Source organism: Terrapene carolina, unplaced genomic scaffold (genome assembly GCF_002925995.2).
Source record: "Terrapene carolina triunguis isolate 2854851 unplaced genomic scaffold, T_m_triunguis-2.0 Scaffold612, whole genome shotgun sequence".
Taxonomy (NCBI): Eukaryota; Metazoa; Chordata; order Testudines; family Emydidae; genus Terrapene; species Terrapene triunguis.
The window spans coordinates 1,019,209-1,038,074 of record NW_020664963.1 but is presented as its reverse complement, the minus strand read 5'-3'; the positions used below and the strand labels follow the sequence as shown (position 1 = coordinate 1,038,074).

Sequence of the window (18,866 nt, the reverse complement as noted above, 5' to 3'; positions counted from 1 at the left end):
TCAAGGAACTATAAATCCCCTACAGGCCAAAGTGGATGCTATCCAAAGTGGCCGGTTCCAAAGTCAAAGAAACAGGTCCAATCCTTCTTAGGCTTGGCCGGATATTATAGGCGATTTGTACCACACTACAGACAAATCGCCGCCCCACTGACAGACCTAACCAGAAAGAAACAGCCAAATGCAGTTCAGTGGACTGATGAGTGTCAAAAGGCCTTTAACCAGCTTAAGGAGACACTCATGTCTGACCCTGTGCTAAGGGCCCCAGACTTTGACAAACCATTCCTAGTAACCACAGATGCGTCCGAGCGTGGTGTGGGAGCAGTTTTAATGCAGGAAGGACAGGATCAATAATTCCATCCTGTCGTGTTTCTCAGCAAGAAACTGTCTGAGAGGGAAAGCCACTGGTCAATCAGCGAAAAAGAATGCTATGCCGTTGTGTACGCCCTGGAAAAGCCCATACGTTTGGGGATGGCGTTTCCAACTACAAACCGACCATGCAGCGCTAACGTGGCTTCTTACCGCCAAGAGAAAAAACAAAAAACTTCTTCAGTGGAGTTTAGCTCTTCAAGATTTTGACTTTGAAATTCAACACATTTCAGGGGCTTCTAACAAAGTGGCTGATGCACTCTCCCGTGAAAGTTTCCCAGAATCAACTGGTTAAAATTGTCCTTGAAATGTGAAAAATCGTGTAGTTTTTACCTAAGTAGTAGTATATGTAAGGGTGTATGTGTTTTATTAATCTGTTTATTCTAAAGTTTAGAAAGAAATCACAGCCAGTGCAGTCCAACACTGTCTGAGATTTGGGGTGTGTGTCATAAACAGATAGTTAAGGGTTAATGCCTCTTTTACCTGTAAAGGGTTAAGAAGTTCACCTAGCCTAGCTGACACCTGACCAGAGGAACCAATGGGAGGACCAGATGGTTTAAAGGGTAGGAGGAAAGTTCCCTTTGTCTGTTGCGTTTCACTTTGGACCGGAGTGGGAAAGCTCCAGAATTCAGCCTCTTATTAAGTAGTGAGTATTAGTGAAGGAAATAAATAGGTTTATGTTTATTTCTTTGTAACCTGTCTTGTACAATTAGAGGAATAGTCAAATTGGGTATTTGGGGTATTTTTTTTGTGTAACTAAGGGTTTGCGCAGGGGAACATCCTCTGTGTTTGGAATCTGTTGTCTGTGAGAGTAGCTGGTATGCTAATCTCTCCCAGAGGGTTTTCTTTTACCTTTCTTTTCTTTAATTAAAAGCCTTTTTCTTAATACCTGATTGATTTTTCCTTGTTTTTAGATCCAAGGGGGTTGGATCTGGATCCACCAGGAGTTGGTGGGAGGAAGGAGGGGGGATGGTTAATTTCTCCTTGTTCTAAGTTCCAAGGGGTTTGGATCTGTATTCACCAGGGAATTGGTGAAGAGTCTCCCAAGGCTACCCAGGGAAGGGAATTAGCACTTTGGGAGTGGTGGCAGTGGACCAGATCTAAGCTGGTAGTTAAGCTTAGAAGTTTCATGCAGGCCCCCACATTTGTACCCTAAAGTTCAGAGTGGGGAAGCAGCCTTGACGGAGAGAGATAGAGTAGAAATACAATAAGTAAGAATAGAAATGGAGTAAGTGAGAAATGGAGATGGAGTACTCTATCGAGGTGTGTCACCTCTTTTATAGGGCAAGTGCTGGAAATCCTTCCTCTTATGCCCAAATTTCATTCCTCACCCACAGAAATGTTAGGGTACACTTACCCCATAGGCTAGTATGTATGTGCGTATGGATGACACGTATGTACGCACTTGTGGTGTACTTGTTAAGTCTGTGGGTACAACACTGAAAAATCCCCTATGCCATTCTTCATTGTCTAGTGGTCTAGGTAAAGGTCTTAGACATAGGCGTGGGTACTTTATCTATTTGTATAACAAGATAAAGGTCAACTTTGCTTTCTGAGTAAAAGGTCTTAATATAGATATGCTAACTTTGCCTTAGCTTGACATACAGGATATGGCCTGTAGGTCTCTTGCATTACAGCCAAACTTACTTTAATATAAATCTATAAACCTATTTCAATAAACCAAATACTTAAACTATAAGAAAAGGTATATATCTACAAGCAAGCAGGTTAATCCTATAGGCTACACAGTGCAGATCCCTGGTGGACATCACTATTTACCTCTCTCCATTCTGAAAACTGACCATTTATTCCTACCCTTTGTTTCCTATCTTTTAACCAGTCCATGTGAGGATCTTCCCTCTTATCCCATGACAGCTTACTTTGCTTAAGAGCCTTTGGTGAGGTACCTTGTCAAAGGCTTTCTGAAAATCTAAGTACACTATATCCACTGGATCCCCCTTGTCCACATGCTTGTTGACCCCCTCAAAAGCATGTTGACTCTTCCCCAACAAATTGTCTATGTGTCTGACAATTCTTTTCTTTACTATAGTTTCAACCAGTTTGCCCAGTACTGAAGTCAGGCTTAGCAGCCTGTAATTGCCGGGATCACCTCTGAAGCCTTTTAAAAAAATTGGTCTCACATTAGCTCTCCTCCGGTCATTTGGTACAGAAGTGGATTGAAATGATAGGTTACAGACTACAGTTAGTACTTCTGCAATTTCACATTCGAGTTCCTTCAGAACTCTTAGGTGAATACCATCTGGTCCTGGTGACTTATTCCTGTTTAATTTATCAATTTGTTCCCAAACCTCCACTAATGTCACCTCAATCTGGACAGTTCCTCAGATTTGTCACCTAAAAAGAATGGCTCAAGTTTGGGAATCTCCCTCCCATCCTTAGCTGTGAAGACCGATGCAAAGAACTCAATTAGTTTCTCCGCAATGGCCTTATTATCCTTGAGTGCTCCTTTAGCATCTTGATCATCCAGTGGCCCCACTGGTTATTTAGCAGGCTTCCTGCTTCTGATGTACTTAAAAAATTTTTCTATTACTTTTTGAGTCTTTGGCGAACTGTACTTCAAATTCTTTTTTGGCTTTCCTACTTATATTTTTATATTTCTGTAAGCAGAGTCAGGATGAGCTCTACCCTGACATCTGGTGGTGAATTATGGCGAGTGTGGAAAAGAACTCCAGGGGCTGATCTTATTTGCATAGGCCCACCCACTCGCCTGGCAGGAAACACAGCAACTGAAAGTGGTTACTTTGGCTGGTGTGGGATCTCCAGTTTCTCTATTATTGGGGCAGGAAGAATAAAGTTTTGTTACCCTGATTCTGTGAATCAAGGCCAGTGGAACTGTTGTATGACAGAAGGACTGAGTGAATCCGTCACCATTACCTAAGTAGCATTTGCTTGTCAAGGGGCATGGGTTACAAAACCCAGTGAATTGAGAGAGGATGGGGACAGGTATTTGTACCTGATGGTATGGGCCCCCTCTGAGGGTCCGAAACACCAATTGCACCACCTCCTCTCTCCACTGTGGAATATCAGAGCTAACTTTGATTCCCTTAGGAGTCTAGTTACAGGCTGCTGAGCTGAATTCACTTTGGGCCAATGGTGCACCAGCACTGGGGCTCCCCTACTATACTATGAGCTGAAATTGCTAAGAGCTGAAATCACAAAAGAGCTGATGTTATTAAGAGCTGAGATCACTGAGGCTATGTTAACTAGTGGGGGAGCCTGAAGCTATATTGCTCAGCAGCTGGTGGAGCAATTTGTGGGGACGACGGGAAAGTCTTGCGGGGCCGGTTGGAGTGGCCCAAGGAACGGCGAGCGGAGCTGTTTGCGGGGACGGCTGGAACGGCTCACGGGTCGGTGAGCGGAGCGGAGTGGAGCGGAGCAGCTTGTAGAGCGGAGCAGTTCGTGGGATGGCAGGAAAGTGGACTGGCTCGTGGTAAAGGCTGCGGCGGAACCCCCACGGAGAAACAGACGGCTGGCCAGCCTCGGATCACGTAAGGTGCCCCTTAACACCCTGCGTGCCCCCCCCCTTTTACTCTGGGGCTGCACTGACCAGGGGCAGAGACTTTGGGGGTTGTTGAACTTTTGGGACTTTGGGTGGTTGCTGGACCCCAGAGACTTTGGGGATGTTGGACTTTGGGGACTCTGGGTGATTTTTGGGTTGCTGGATTCAAGAACCAAAGGGAAAGGACACAGCCCAATTTGCTGGGGTGGGTTTTGCTCATGGTTTGTGTTATGAATCCTGTTTGTGGTGTTTTTCCAATTTTATGCTGATATCGTTTACCTCATGTCATTAAACATTTTCTGCTACACTCAGACTCCGTGCTTGCGAGAGGGGAAGTATTGCCTCTTAGAGGTACCCAGGGGGGTGGTATGTAATTGTCCCAGGTCACTGGGTGGGGGCTCGAGCCGGTTTTGCATTGTGTTATTGAAACGGAACCCCTAGATACAGAACCCGGCCCTTGTTGCTGCCAACTTAGATGGGCAGAAGGGTTACATTTCATTTGCCAGAGTTTATGCTCCTTTCTACTTTCCTCACCAGGATTTAACTTCCACTTTTTAAAGGATGCCTTTTTACCTCTCACGGCTTCTTTTACTTTGTTGTTTAGCCACGGTGGCACTTTTTTGGTTCTCTTACCATGTTTTTGAATTTGGGGAATACATTTAAGTTGAGCCTCTATTATGGTGTCTTTAAAAAGTTTCCATGCAGCTTTGCAGGGATGTCACTTTTGGCGCTGTACCTTTTAATTTCTGTTTAACTAACCTCCTCATTTTTGTGTAGTCCCCCCTTCTGAAATTAAATGCTACAGTGTTGGGCCGCTGTGGTGTTTTCCCTGCCACAGGGATGTTAAATTTAATTATATTATGGTCACTATTACCAAGTGGTCCAGCTATATTTACCTATTGGACCAGATCCTGTGCTCCACTTAGGACTAAATCAAGAATTGTCTCTCCTCTTTTGGGTTTCAGGCCTAGCTGCTCCAAGAAGCAGTCATTTAAGGTGTCAAGGAACTTTATCTCTGCATCCCGTCCTGAGGTGACAGGTACCCAGTCAATATGGGGGTAGTTGAAATCCCCCGTTTTTATTATTGAGTTTTTTATTTTTATAGCCTCTCTAATCTCCCTGAGCATTTCACAGTCACTATCACCATCCTGTTCAGGTGGTCAGTAATATATCCCTACTGCTATATTCTTATTATTAGAGCATGAAATTACTATCCATAGAGATTCTGTGGTACAGTTTGGTTCATTTAAGATTTTTACTTCATTTGATTCTATGCTTTCTTTCACACATAGTGCCACTTCTCCAGCAGCACGACCTGTTCTGTCCTTCAGATATATTTTGTACCCTGGTATTACTGTGTCCCATTGATTATCCTCATTCCACCAAGTTTCTGTGATGCCTATTATATCAATACCCTCATTTAGTACGAGGCACTCTAGTTCACCCATCTTATTATTTAGACTTCTAGCATTTGTATATAAGCACTTTAAAAACTTGTCACTTTTTAGCTGTCTGCCATTACATGATGTAATTGAATGAGACTCTTTTTCATTTTACTATTTCTCATCAGATCCTACCTGTATTTTATCATCTTCCATCCTCTCCTCCTTACTAGGACATAGAGAATCTCCATTAATAGATCCTCCCCTAAGGAATGTCTCTGTCCGAACCAAGTGCTCCTCCACACCTGTTGGCTTTCCCCCAGCCCTTAGTTTAAAAACTGCTCTACGACCTTTTTTTTCTGATTAAAAAAATTCTGATAGGCTCTAAATGTTTGATTGAATTGATAGTAAAAGTCTTAAAGAATTCCAAACATACTTCACATTTATGTTCTTAAATTAGTCCTGTATATTAATACTCCAACATATTTAATTGAAATAGCAAACTTACTGTGTTGGTCTTTGTGGAATTTTTCCCAGTTTGTGATGCATTTGAGCCTCCAGTGTTAGGAATCATTGGTTATCTATCTATCTATCTATCTATCTACCCACTTCCAGGATTGTTTGGTTATTTCTCTCTCTCATGCCTCCATCACTGTATTATCCAGCTGCCGTTGCCCTGTCCCGTTGCTGGATGTCCTGTTGCTGGGTCCTTCTGCAGTTCCTAGCAGATCAGGATTTACTCCACAGACGGGGGCTCCCTGCTCTCTTGCTTGGGCAGGCTTGGCTGAGAGGCAAAGGATTAACTGGGATCCGGGACTGACGCCCCGCCCAGCTCTAGAGCTGATCCTGGCTTGTGCAGGCTTCAGATGCAGTCACAGCCCAGGATGTCCCTGCTCTGGGGCTACATAGCTGAATCTGGTCTCCAGGGCTGTGAGCCCAGCTGTGATCTCACCTCTGAGCAAAGCACCCTGACAACCTGCCCTAGTCGCCCGTAATCCCCCAGATGGGAGCAGCACTCACCCTGGATCTCACACAATGGCTAAGGACCCTTGGCTAAAAACAAAGGCAGGGCTGATGCTCAAAGGCGGTACCAGGGGGTAGCAGAAATAAATATATGTTTATAGCACAGACATGTGACCTATAATTGCTAATAGCCCAGTGACACCAGAGCCTCAGGTCTCCTGGAACAGCCTGTTCCTTCATTAATGCCACTTAATGACCTCTGGGAGGAGGGGTAGTGGTGTCAGAGATGTTGTTCTCCCGCATTGCATCTGCAGCTCTTGGGAAGCAGCCACCAGAGGAACTCACAGCTCAGCCGGCCCTGGGTGTTTGAAGTTGGTCACTCAGAGGTATCCAGAGGCAAAGACTTAGAACTAAGGGCCAAGTCCTGGGCTGCTGTAAATTGATACAGTTCCATTGACTTCTGAGTAGCCAGGGCTATTTACACCAGCTAGGATTTGGCCCATTGACATCCATGGAGCTACCTCAATTTACACTACCTGGGGATCTAGCCCATTACAATGGTTCCAATCCACATTCTTTTGCCTGTGAAACTGAACCGAGGAAGAGTCAAAAGTTCCCAACCTGTCTGCTCTTTCCTAGCTCTTTGTCCTTGGGGATTAGTTACAGTGTAACTTCTAATGGCGACAGAGCGATTCATTCCCACTGGGGGCAGAACTTGGGAGGACCTCAGTACATTGGAGATTTTCTGTAGCTGATCTTCAACTTCTATGGGGATGAATGGCCCAACTTTCTTTCTTTCTTTCTAGTTACAGGTTTTCCCCTTTACTGCAGACAACACTCAAATAAAGGCGTCATTGGGCTACAGATGCACTGTTTAGAAATGTTTTGAATTCACATGACACATTCACGTCAGAGAAACTGATGATGTATGACGGGCCGAATCCCCAGCGTATGTAAATCAGCCCTGGGTCCATGGCAGTCAATGGTTTAGTTCCCCAGCTACTTTAAATCAGGATAGCTCCACGGAGTGAATGCTTTTGTAAACCAGCTGTAGTTACCTTGGAGTGAATGGGTCCAGATGCCCAAAGAGCTGTTGCTCTGTTGATCAATGAGGCCAGCTCCCCAGCTGGTCTAACTCAGCCATAGCCCCAGTGAAGTCAATTACAGCAGTTCCGTAGGTGATGTAAATTGGCTCAGTGCTATGGAGCGATGCTGGGTGACAGGAGCTGGATAGCTGTACTCTGATGTCTAGTTTTGTGTTAATTCCTGTATCTGAGATTCTCATTGCTGAACATCGCAATCCCACTGGGATGCTTATGGGATATTCCAGGATTGTGGTTAATAGAAACTTGCACGATGGGGACCCAGCCAATAAAAGAACTGACTATTATAGTGGTGCAGCAACATGGCTGTAGCTATGATTGTATCATGACTTGTGTTTAAAGGTCAACCTTTCTAAGTCCTCTAAGATTGCCATGCTTGGTCAGATTCCTTTGAAATTTGGGTTGCTGCTGAAGGGTCCAGGGCAGGGTTAATGATCTAAATTTGGGGTCATTTGAGCAAGGGGTTGTGGAGATGTAAGTCCCATAAGAAATATCTAGGTGAGTATTTTTGCACAGAGCTAGAGATCAAACTATTGATGTGATGCTGGTCAAAATGGTCTCAGTCTGTTATGTTTTACCCAAGGTAGTGCATGGCACACACTAAATCTTCGGGGGTCCAAAACTGAGAATGGTATGTAAGAACATGTACACATTTTACAGTGCACTTGAGCCAATGCAAAAAAATGGCTAGCGGGTTTCCATTCACACCATTTTATATGCTTTAAAGTTCAACTTTTGTAAGAGCTCTAAAATCTGAATGGTTACTCCAATTGCTTTGAAATTTGGAGGGCCTCGTGCAGGCCTCAGGTAGCGTTTGTGATCCAAATTTGGGGACATTTGACCAAGGATTTCTGGAGGTATAAGCCACCCCCCAACATTCAATTTTCTTCTGCTGTCTTGGATTGCTGAGAGGTACTAAGGACTGGATGCATCACAGACCTCATTGAACATCATTCTGGGATGTATTAGCAGGAGTGTTGTAAGCAAGACACGAGAAGTAATTCTTCTGCTCTACTCCGTGCTAATTAGGTCTCAACTGGAGAATTCTGTCCAGTTCTGGGCACCACATTTCAGGAAAGATGTGGACAAACTGGAGAAAGTCCAGAGAAGAGCAACAAAAATGATTAAAGGTCTAGAAAACATGACCTCTGAGGGAAGATTGAAAAAAACTGGGTTTGTTTAGTCTGGAGAAGAGAAGACTGAGAGGGGACATGATAACAGTTTTCAAGTACATGAAAGGTTGTTACAAGGAGGAGGGAGAAAAATTGTTCTTCTTAACCTCTGAGGATAGGACAAGAAGCAATGGTCTTGAATTGCAGCAAGGGCAGTTCAAGCTGGACATTAGTAAAAACTTCAAAACTGTCAGAGTGGTTAAGCACTGGAATAAATTGCCTGGGGATGTTGTGGAATCTCTATCATTGGAGATTTTTAAGAGCAGGTTAGACAAACACCTGTAGGGATGGTCTAGATAATACTTAGTCCTGCCATGAGCGCAGGGGACTAGACTAGATCAGTGGTTCTCAAACTAGGGCCGCCGCTTGTTCAGGGAAAGTGGTTTGTTTACCTGCCGCATCCGCAGGTTCGGCCAATCGCGGCTCTCACTGGCCGCGGTTCGCCACTCCAGGCCAATGGGGGCTGCGGGAAGGGCAGCCAGCACATCCCTCAGCCCGCGCTGATTCCCACAGCCCCCATTGGCCTGGAGCGGCCAGTGGGAGCCGCAATTGGCCAAACCTGCGGACGTGGCAGGTAAACAAAAACGGCCTGGCTCGCCAGGGGCTGTCCCCAAACAAGCAGCGGCCCTGGTTTGAGAACCACTGGACTAGATGACCTCTCAAGGTCCCTTGCAGTCCTATGATTCTCTGATTCTATTATTAATGGCCGTAAACTTACCCTTCAATTAACATAATTACAATAAGTTATCCACAAGCCTGCACCCTCAGACAAGAGAAGTTTTGAGTCAAGTGGCAAGAGGTTGCTACAATTGGTGAGTCCTGGCAGCATTTGTATTTTGGGGGGGGGGGGAAGTAATCAAAGCTTTTGGGTGAAAAATTAGACATGTGAATGCTTCCTGGGAGGGTAGGGGTAATTAGGGGGCAGAGGAGTGGAGGAACAGGGGGAGAGGGGTTTGGGATGGCAGGATATTATGGCCAGGGGATAAATGTGGATGGGTGGTAGGAGAAGGGGGGGATGTAGGGGTTCAGGTGAGGGAGGCACAGCACCCCTCAGATCTGGCAGTGTACCGCGATCCCTTGCACTCCCAATCCCCAGTACCCCACAGCTCTTCCAAAGCACACCATCCTTCCAGCACCTATCAGTGGTTCCCAACTCTCTGCATCCCAGCTCTGCCTAAGCACCCCAGTCATGCTACACCCCAACCTGCCTGCACCCCACAGCTGGGCCAAGCCACCCAAGCCTGCACCCCAACCCCCCTTGCCCACCCAGATATGCCAAAAGGGGTCACTGCTTATAGTGTCACAGCAGTGCCGTTATAGGTTAGGTTGTGTCACAACTTCTGTTTTCTAATTCCTCTCAAATGGACTTGCTCGGCCAGATCCCTTTGAGATCGGGTGTGCCCCAGGAGGGGGCTGAGTGGAGTCAATGCCGCAAATTGGGGGTCATTTCAGAGAGCGGTTGCGGAGAGGCAATCCCCGCCCAAATAAGCATCTTTTTCTAAAAGAATCTAGGTATTTTTCTTGTTTTGGTTTGGTTTTCGTTATTTGAACAGAGCTAACTTGTCAAGGCTGCTTCCACACTCTGAACTTTAGGGTACAAATGTGGGGGCCTGCATGAAAACTTCTAAGCTTAACTACCAGCTTAGATCTGGTCCGCTGCCACCACTCCCAAAGCTAATTCCCTTCCCTGGGTAGCCTTAAGAGACTCTTCACCAATTCCCTGGTGAATACAGATCCAAACCCCTTGGATCTTAAAACAAGGAGAAATTAACCACCCCCCCTCCTTCCTCCCACCAACTCCTGGTGGATCCAGATCCAACCCCCTTGGATCTAAAAACAAGGAAAAATCAATCAGGTTCTTAAAAAGAAGGCTTTTAATTAAAGAAAAAGGTAAAAATCATCTCTGTAAAATCAGGATGGAAAATAACTTTACAGGGTAATCAAACTTAAAGAGCTCAGAGGACCCCCTCTAGCCTTAGGTTCAAAGTACAGCAAACAGAGATAAACACTCTAGTAAAAGGTACATTTACAAGTTGAGAAAACAAAGGTAAACTAACACGCCTTGCCTGGCTGTTTACTTACAAGTTTGAAATATGAGAGACTTGTTCAGAAAGATGTGGAGAGCCTGGATTGATGTCTGGTCCCTCTTAGTCCCAAGAGCGAACAACCCCCAAAACAAAGAGCACAAACAAAAGCCTTCCCCCCACCCAAGATTTGAAAGTATCTTGTCCCCTTATTGGTCCTTTGGGTCAGGTGTCAGCCAGGTTACCTGAGCTTCTTAACCCTTGACAGGTAAAAGGATTTTGGAGTCTCTGGCCAGGAGGGATTTTGTAGTACTGTACACAGGAGGGCTGTTACCCTTCCCTTTATAGTTATGACATAACTATTGATGTGATAGGAGTGAAAATGTTTTACCCAAGGTCGTGCATAGAATTTCCCATGATAATTTCAATGAAATCAATATGTTCCCATAAAATATTTAAATTGAATCGAATCGGCATTTTCCAGCAAAAAAACTGTTCCACCATCACTTTTCTGACCATCGATCTGTCAGAGGCTTTCATGCTGCATGCCAATTTCTCAAGCTGCTGGGCTCTTTGTGTCAGCGATACATTGTGGCAGTGAGTTCCCCAGGTTAACGGTGCAGTGCTGAGCAGAGGCACTGCTCAGAAGAGGGGATCTGGGCTAGGCAGAGGAAGGATGGGGGAGGAAGGAAGTGGGGACCAGGGCTGGCCAATGGGGAGAAGGAGAGAATGGGCATTTGTTGGGGGGCTGTTCCCTGGGACTGGGGCCATGTCATGAAAGTGGGGCTGAGCAGAGGAGGGCACTGGTGGGCAGAGGGGTTCGGTGGGGATCTCTGAGGAAGCTGAGCCAGGAACTGTGGGTGAGGAATTGGCTCTGGGCCTTAGAAGGGGCTCAGAGGGTCTGTGGGGTGGAGGGTTGTTAGAGGGCAGGGAGGGGATTAGCGGCAGGGGGGGTTGCTTGGGGGTCTCGGCTGTGTGAGGCAAAGGGAGGAAGAAACTCAGGGATTAGGGTAGGAGGGGTTCAGTGGAGTGGGGGAGAATGCAGGAGCTGGAGTTTCCTCTCCGTGAAGCCAGACATACTCCACAGTCCTGAGCTCTCAGTTAGGTGTGTCAGCCTTTGACATGCCCAGAACCGTGCCAGAGGGATTGCATGTAACACTGACTCCCAGGCCTTGAGCTGCTGAAGGGAGAATGTTCTGGCCAGCCAACTGAGGCCCTATGAGTTCAAATCTAACTCCAGGCAGAAAGCTATGACTCAAACCAGGAGGTGTCTCTTGAAGTGTTTTTAATTTTGGGGAACTGTTACTGGAGCGACAGCTGGGGGGGAAGAGTTGGTGGGACTAGGGGGAGAGGAGTTTGGGGGGGCAGTAGGAGGAGGGGTGATTATGGGGAGGAGGGTGAGTAGGAGGCACGTTGGGGAGTCAGGAGATAGGAGGTGTGGGGATAAGGTGGAATGGGGGGAGGGGTGGGAAGGGGAACATGAAGATGAGTGACAGGGGCCTGGGGGAAAATGGGGGCAGTGGCACTAGACAGCCTACAGTCCCCTCCCATGCGTGTGACATTATCTGGGGGTTCCCAACCTACCCATGAGGGTCCGACCCTCCCTGATCCCCTCATATGACCTTGCGGCTTTTGTCCTTGCCCTTCGGGGGGGAAGGGGGTTGAGTCCATCTCCCTACTCCCCCTCCATATGTGCCAGGTCTGGGGAAGTGCCGCCCCTTGGGGTGAGAAGAGGCACATGGGGAGTGGGCACTGACAACACCCTGAACACCCGGCTGGTACTCAGCTCAGAATAGCTCATTGAGACAAACAGGCCACTTCACTGAGCCTCCGATTTGCTCTGCACTTATGGGGAAGTTCTCGGGGTGGATGTGAGGGGAGCCCAGACTGGCCAAACAGGGCACACAATAAAACTCCTGCCCAGAAAAACATGGTGGTTCTGAAAAGAACCTTTCACTTCCCTTGTCATCCATACCCACTACTATCGACAGCGGCCACAAGGGCCACTGACTGCTCCCGACGTTTTTCTTTCTCTTCAAACAACTAGGGAATTAAATAGCCCAAAACTTCATTGAAACAGAGTGAAGCTCTCCCCGTGACAGCTAGTGCCCATCCGGAAGGTCCAGTTGAGCAAAACTCAAGCTTCTGAAAACCAGGACATACAGAATAAAGGTAAATGCCCATGTAAGCTTAACTCTGCCCTCGTTGTATGCTGCCCCTCAACACCGGTAACACCCACACTCTGACTGTGCCTTGTCACTGTGCTGGACAGGCGCTGCCTGTGCTTTCCCTGCACTCAAACACTGGGTCTGCTCCCCCCACAGAATACCACTGTTATGCTCATACAAAGCACACGGGATCTTTATAGAGGAAGGCAAATATGCAGCATTTATTGAAAATACAACAGTTAGCAGATGCTTTTCAGTCACACACACACACACACACACACACACACACAGAGTCCTGCCAGTGATGTTTATAGTTACCAGTCTGTTGTGGCTTGAGTCAATCTAATGGCCAGTTAGACTGAGCATGAGTGTGGAGCTGGGCTCTTCTGATGCTCCGAGGCTTTGCAGGACTGAACCCAGAGTTCCGTGGCAAAACACCCCAGTTGTAAATTTCCATTTGAGTCCATGCATTTTGCAATGTCATCCTGTAATCATTAGTCCTTAAGTGGTGTTATCATTTGATGGTTATTGTCGGGCTTCCCATCATTATCTCCTATTTGTTGTCTCGCCTTCGGGGGTACCTGCCTCACCTCTGAGGTCGTCAATGCTGCTAACATGTTTAGCATCGGATACAATGGATGTTTTCTGATTGTCTCCTGGTCTTTCCAAGTCTCTCTCTTCTTCTTGACCATCTGGACATTTGTGATGGCTTTCACACCTTATCTTTTCCTGATGCATGCATTCCTCATTCACACAAACAATCTCTTACAGAAACCTTCAAAGGTATACAGACAGCAGTATTGTATATTCAGCAGAATATATTGTAAATCAAGCCTTGCTAAATCTTAAAACTAAAACAATTCACATTGGGGATTCAGGCCCTCAACATTCCTCTAATCTCCTTAACATAGATACAATACAAGATCCTGTCTCTTACTTACTAAAACCTTAAAACAAAGAAATGTATATTTAACTAGAGTGCCTAATTTGTAATACATATAGGAAACCATAGTAGACATTATAACTTATCCTAAAACAAAAGGGTGACCATAATAAGTCAGAAGGATTGTTCTGGTCTGTCATTCCTTTCTGCTATTCAAGGCAGGATGAAATCAAATCATACATTAATTCTCATGGAACATTATAAAATCCTGCTCCTACACCACGTTTGTACAATTTAACACCATCTGCTTTTACAGCACCTTCATACTAGCACACAGGAGACCACCTAACCCTCTACTTTCCCGTACCCGGCATTAAACCCACAGCCTGCTCTCATATCCCCCCCCCCCACCACTGACAATCCCCAGGGCCATGCTCCTGACACAATCTACACAGTTCTATGTTGAAACGATTAGACGGGACCCTCAAGGGACACATGCACCTCTTCCCTTTGATCACACACATGGGGGGCTCAGACCCAGATCTCCTCATCTCACAAACAGACTACCCTTCAAATCTGCTACAGCTAAGACAATAAATGTAGCTTGAGTTTAATGCAGCTAATTCCCAGGGGCGATTGTCAGCTCCTGGGGGGGGGGGGGGGCAGAGTTAAGGTTGTGTGAGCATGTATCTTCATTCTGTATTTCTTGGCTTTCCAAAGTTTAAGTTTTGCTGTACAACTCAATATTCTGGAAGGCTCTGAACTATCACTGGGCAACTTTAACTCTGTGTTAACAAAGGTGGGTTTTTTTTACCATTTATAGATCGATTGATCGATCAATTCTTATCTAAGTTACAGTGGTGTAAAGCTAGAGTAACTCCACTGACTTCAGTGATCTCAGTCTAGATTATTACCAGAGTAAACACAGCATTTGGTATAGAAAAGATTGCACATCACCTTCCAATGGAGACAATAATGTCATCATTTGATTATATCTTTAAGGAAACACAGAATGAAACCATGGTCATGGGAGAAAGCCAGACATGTTCTTGGTGAATAACCTCCACCCAGTCAGTTTCTTCAAGGCACCTTTGATTGCCTTGTTCCTCACACTGTAGATGATGGGATTCATCATTGGAGGCACCACAGAATAAAGTACACCCACCATGAGAACCTGCCCTGATGGAGAACTGGAGGCAGGGTTTACGTAAGCAAAAACAGCAGTACAAAGTAACAAGGAGACCACAGTGAGGTGAGGCAGGCAGGTGGAGAAGGCTTTATGCCGGCCCTGCCCAGAGGGGATTCTCAGCACCATTTTGAAGATCTGAATATACGACACAATTATGAAACCAAAGCAGCTTATGCCTAAGAATACGTTAAAGGAAATAACCCCAACTTCACCAAGGTACAGGTTGGAGCAGGTGAGCTTGAGGAGCTGGGGGATTTCACAGTAGAACTGACCCACCGTGTTGCCTCCACAGAAAGTTATTGCAAATGTGTTCCCGGTGTGCAGTGTAGAAAGGAGAACCCCAGTGATCCAGGCACTGGCTGCCATTTGGACACAAGCTCTCCTGTTCATTATAGTCTCGTAGTGCAGTGGCTTGCAGATGGCGACGTACCGGTCGTAGGCCATGATGGTGAGAAAACCAAAGTCAACCGCGGTGAAGAAGATGAAGAGAAAGACTTGGGTGACACAGCCAGCATAAGAAATCGACCTGGTGTTCAACAGGGAATTGGCCATGGACTTGGGAACAGTGAGGGAGATGGAGCCGAGGTCTAGGATGGACAGATTCACCAGGAAGAAGTACATGGGGGTATGAAGGCGGGGGTCGAGCACTACAAGGGTGATAACAAGGAGATTCCCTGTCAGGGCAACCAGGTAAATCCCTAGAAACAGCAGGAAGTGTAAAATCTGCAGCTCCCGAACCTCAGAGAATCCCAGGAGAAGGAACTCGGTCATGCTGGTTCGGTTGGACATTTTCCTTCTTAGGACGTCCTGGGCTGGCTGGCGGCGGTGAGGGGAAGTGGGGGGAAGGACACAGACAAGGGTCAGGTCACCTTTGACAATCACACCATTAGAGCTGCATTGTGCCCCCAGTGTCAATTGTTGCACCTCCCTTGTGGTCAGCAGATGGTGTCTGTTCCCACTAACCCGGCAATCTGCTCTGAGATGTGGCTTCATAAATTTTTCATAAAATATGGAATGAATTACAACCCAAAGCCCAACAATCTTAGGACCAATGGCCATCCTATTATGCCAGTGGAGAGCCGGGGAGCCCCCCGCGTTCAGACAAGTGTCAATTGCAGCCCTAGCTTGTAGTGTAGACAGAGCCTGAAAGGATTTGGCCTGTTTAGCCAAGCAAAACGCTGGCAGAGAGGGGATGTGATCGCTCCCTACACATAGATCGGGGGGTAAACACCAGGCAGGGAGAAGAGCTACTGATGCTAAAGGGACAATGCTGGTGTAACCCACACAGCTCCTGGGTGGGGTGTTCTGTCCCATCTATTGGCACCGAGACCACTTAGAGAGAGATTATTGAGTCTGCTCTACAGTCTTAGCTAACAGGCACATGGCTTTTAGCTCATGCAGTAGTGGCTCATGCACTAAGCTTCAGAGAGCCCAGCTTTGAACCTGCCCACCGATGATCTGTGTTACACTGGCCCAGGAACAAATGGGGATAAACTGGCCAGGAGTCAATTTGGGCTGGAGGTGGGAAGCAGGTTTGTCCCCACCAGAGGAGGGAGGGTCCGGGACAACCTCCCAGTAGGAGCAGCGGGGGGCAAACAACAGCCATACTTGTGTCTCAGTTAGGGAGGAGTTTGACTGTGTCTGTTCTGAACACCTGTGTACAGCATTGGTGTTCAGCTGGCAGCAGTGTGGGACAGAGGAGATGGAGCTAGAGCAGGAGATCTAGGCTCTGTCCAATTGATCTTCTCTATGTCCTTGGGCATGATCAAGATAGACGGGCTTTGGGTGGCTGGTTTGACTCTGATTCTGAGTTAGAGGTGCTAGTGTGTACAAAACACAATCTGCGGGCTTTGCTGCTTGCTCATTTTTTACCTTCCTTTGAAACAGAAATAAACACGGTTCCAACAGAACAAAAGGGTTTGAAATTGTGGCATTATTAAAGACATTAATGTTTCCCACCATTGTTTAAAGCTCAGTTTCCAATTAGAGGTGGTCGGAGATTGTCCATCCACTTATTTTTCAAAAATGGAATTTTCAACTAAACAGAAAATGTTCCAGGAAAGTGTCTGCTGTTCTTGAAAAGAAAACTTTTGTTTATTTCTTCTTTTTTTGAAACCGAAACCTCAATTTTTCTTTCATTTTCTACTTAACATTTTCAATTTATAGCAGGTTTTAGCTGAAAATAAATTAGTTTTTGGTTGCCAAATCCTGAAAACTTTTCTGATTTCGAGTTTCTGATGCAAAGTCAAACTTTTGCACTTTTTTTTTCTGACTGAATTTAGATGTATGACCTAAGAGATAGTAAAAGCCTTAAAGCATTCAAATTGCAATTTATGTTTAGGGTCTTACACTGGCTCTATATTATTAATCCCCAAATATATTTCATTGAAATACTGAACTTTCTGTGCTGGTCATTGCAGATTTCCCCCCCAAATTGTGATGCATTCGATCCTCCAGCATCAGGATTCCTTGGTCATTATTTCTCCATTGTCCCTACCACAGTAGCATCCAGAAGCCAAAGACACAGCTATGTAAGAGCACGTTCACTCCTCACTCTGAGAATGAACGGACAGAATTCGACTGAAACCTGTTGCTCTTTGCAGATGAGCTGTGTGTAGCTGACTTTGCGCTTCACTGACATTGAAGGACTGACAGAGAAGGCTGTCTATCCTTGTCTATTTTCGAAGAGCTTGCAGGGAATCACTCCCTGGAGCCCTGCACAGCTCAGAAGCAGAGCCCCAGAGGCAAAATGGTGTGAATTCATGGAATTTCAAGCCAAAATGGGGCATTATGATCCTCTAGTCTCACCCCCTGCATAGCACAGGGCCTACCGGGTGCTCTGACTCCAGCCTGGTTTCTGTGTTACCTGTGGGCCAGGATTCCAAAGGGATTTGGGCACCTAAAGATGGAGACAGGTACCTACTGGGATTGATCAAAGCTAAATTTAGGTGGCTAAATCCCATGGATATTCAATGGGAGTTAGGCACCTAACTGGCTTAGGTACTACTGTAAATCCCATTTGGCATCTATTTCCAGCTTTAGGTACCTAAACCCCTTTGTAATCCTGGCCCTGTGTCTGTCTTGTTAACTTACAAGGCCTGGGCTTCTCTGGAATTTCAGAAAATGAAGGCTGGGGGTTGCAAAGGAGCCTAAGGGAGTAAGGCACATACATCTTGGGCTCCTAACTCCCTTAGGCTCCCTTCAGGATCCCAACCTAAACAAGTGCAGTCAGGCAACAGGGGCTAGAGAGGTGATCAAGAGACTGGAGGTCCTGTGATCTAAGCCCAGATACGTAATGCTCTGTGCCTCCATTTCCTCACATGTAACATGGGGGTTACTTACTGAGAGAGGATAGATAATTCACATGGAATCATTTACTTAGACCTGATCTGCAATTTATATTCTTCATGTAGATACTTATAGATTGTGGCCAAGTCATCCCTGTACCTTCCCTTTCTTAAGCTAACTGTCAATTTATTTATTTTTGATGGAAATTTGGGTGTTCAGCTAAACAAAGACTCAGTCTGCTTTCCTGGAAAATTTGGATTATTCTTGGAAAGAAAGAAATCCTTTGTTTTCAGCTTAGAATTTCAAGTTTTTGGCTGAATTCTCCAAAAACCATGGGGAAAAAAAACTCACGTTCAGCGTTTATGGTGAAAATTCATAATTTTCCAGAGAGGGAAAAGAATTCTGGGCAGCAGCAGATGTCTTCATTAAATTGACACTAAGGGTACGTCTACACTACGAGATTAATTCAAATTTAGATAATTCGAATTTGGGAAACAGATTGTATAAATTCGATTGTGCGCGGCCACACTAAGCACATTAATTCGGTTTTTAACCACATTAATTCGGTGGTGTGCGGCCACACTACCCCATTAATTTTAACCACATTAATTCGGTGGTGTGCGGCCACACTACCCCTAATTCGAATTAACAAAATCGATTTTGGTGCTACTCCGCTCGTCGGGGTGGAGTACAGAAATCGATTTTAAGTGCCCTTTAATTCGAAGTAACTGGCTCCGTTGTGTGGACGGGTTAAGGATTAATTCGGATTAACGCAGCTAAATCCGAATTAAAGTCGTAGTGTAGACCA

General features: G+C 45.9%; 1 protein-coding gene across 1 annotated transcript; it reads right to left on the bottom strand.

Moving 5' to 3' along the window:
• Window positions 1-14,605: 14,605 nt before the first annotated feature.
• LOC112116169 (olfactory receptor 14A16-like) lies at window positions 14,606-18,082 on the bottom strand. Its single transcript, XM_026659226.2, has 2 exons — window positions 18,063-18,082; window positions 14,606-15,542 (listed from the first exon to the last, which is right to left on the bottom strand). Exons 1-2 carry the CDS (start codon window positions 18,080-18,082, stop codon window positions 14,606-14,608), a joined length of 957 nt encoding a protein of 318 aa, XP_026515011.2.
• Window positions 18,083-18,866: the final 784 nt, after the last annotated feature.